The sequence below is a fragment of the Monosiga brevicollis genome, genomic scaffold, assembly GCF_000002865.3.
Source record: "Monosiga brevicollis MX1 MONBRscaffold_6 genomic scaffold, whole genome shotgun sequence".
Classification (NCBI taxonomy): Eukaryota; class Choanoflagellata; order Craspedida; family Salpingoecidae; genus Monosiga; species Monosiga brevicollis.
This window is the reverse complement of record NW_001865043.1, coordinates 592,256-593,218: the sequence shown is the minus strand read 5'-3', so window position 1 is coordinate 593,218 and position 963 is coordinate 592,256. Positions and strand designations below refer to the sequence as shown.

At 57.4% G+C, this 963-nt stretch overlaps 1 protein-coding gene across 1 annotated transcript in view; it reads right to left on the bottom strand.

The window, feature by feature from the left end:
- The window catches only part of MONBRDRAFT_24230 (uncharacterized protein), a gene marked incomplete at both ends in the record, with an annotated part of 1,904 nt that extends 1,081 nt beyond the window's left edge, over window positions 1-823 (bottom strand). Inside the window, one exon of the mRNA XM_001744444.1 lies at window positions 32-823. Within this exon, the coding sequence (XP_001744496.1) occupies window positions 32-823 (792 nt within the window). The remainder of the gene's footprint in view (window positions 1-31) is intronic.
- Between the last annotated feature and the right edge of the window lie 140 nt (window positions 824-963).

Below are 963 nucleotides of genomic sequence, written 5' to 3'. Positions count from 1 at the left end.
CTTCAGCTCCGGCTGGTGCGGACAGGTTTACCTTGGCAAAAAAGGCTTTGACAAAGGTGTCCTTGCAAGCACGGTTCAAGAGCTCGGACAAGCCCGACGTCAGACTTGGGGGCAGCGTGTAGAGGTGGTTGATGAGGCTAGGCACGTACTGCATGGCCGTGAGAAGGGCCTGAAGCGAGACACCGATCGTCAGCATGTCGTTGAGCTTGCCAGCAATGTGCTTTGCCTTGTCGTTCAGCTGCTTCTTCATCCACTCGCGACGGCCAATCGGCGTTCCCAAGACCGTCATGCCCGTGTTGGCCGTCTCGCGCACGGCATCTGGCAATACAGACTTGATAGCAGTGATGGAAGCGGGATGGTGGCGAGGCATGTAGAAGCGGCTCTTACTGGGCTGCAGATGAAGGCCAGCAGATTCTGCACGAGCCTTGATAATCTCGACGTCGGCCGCCACGTCCTCCGCGGGACCCATCAGTACAATGTCGTCGAGGTACTTGATGACCTTGCAGCGATAGTCAGTGGTGGCGTCGCGGAGACCCAGGACCCCACAGGAGTACAGGGCAAAGAAGAAGGGCGATAGCTCGTTGCCCTGCACAATGCCTTGGCCAACATCAATGTCAATCACCTTGAAGAACTTGTCGACAATGCAGTGGGTAGTGGGTCGAGCATAGTGTCGTTCAAAGGCGCGCAAGAGGCCAGGGACCTTGTCGGCCACAATCTCGTGCAGCCGTGCTCGGTCGGTGTAGTTGAAGGCACTCTTGAAATCGAGGGAGAGCATGGTCCAGCCCGGGGTAGACTCACAGGCTTGAAGCTCACCAAAGGCCATGCCAACCGCTGCTGAAATGCCGTCCTTGACTCCGACAGCCAGCTCTGGACTGGCCTGTAGCAAGTGGGCAATATGGGGCTGCTGTTGCTCGAGCAGAGCGCGGTTGACAACATTGTTGAAGATGGAATCCGTGCCCACGG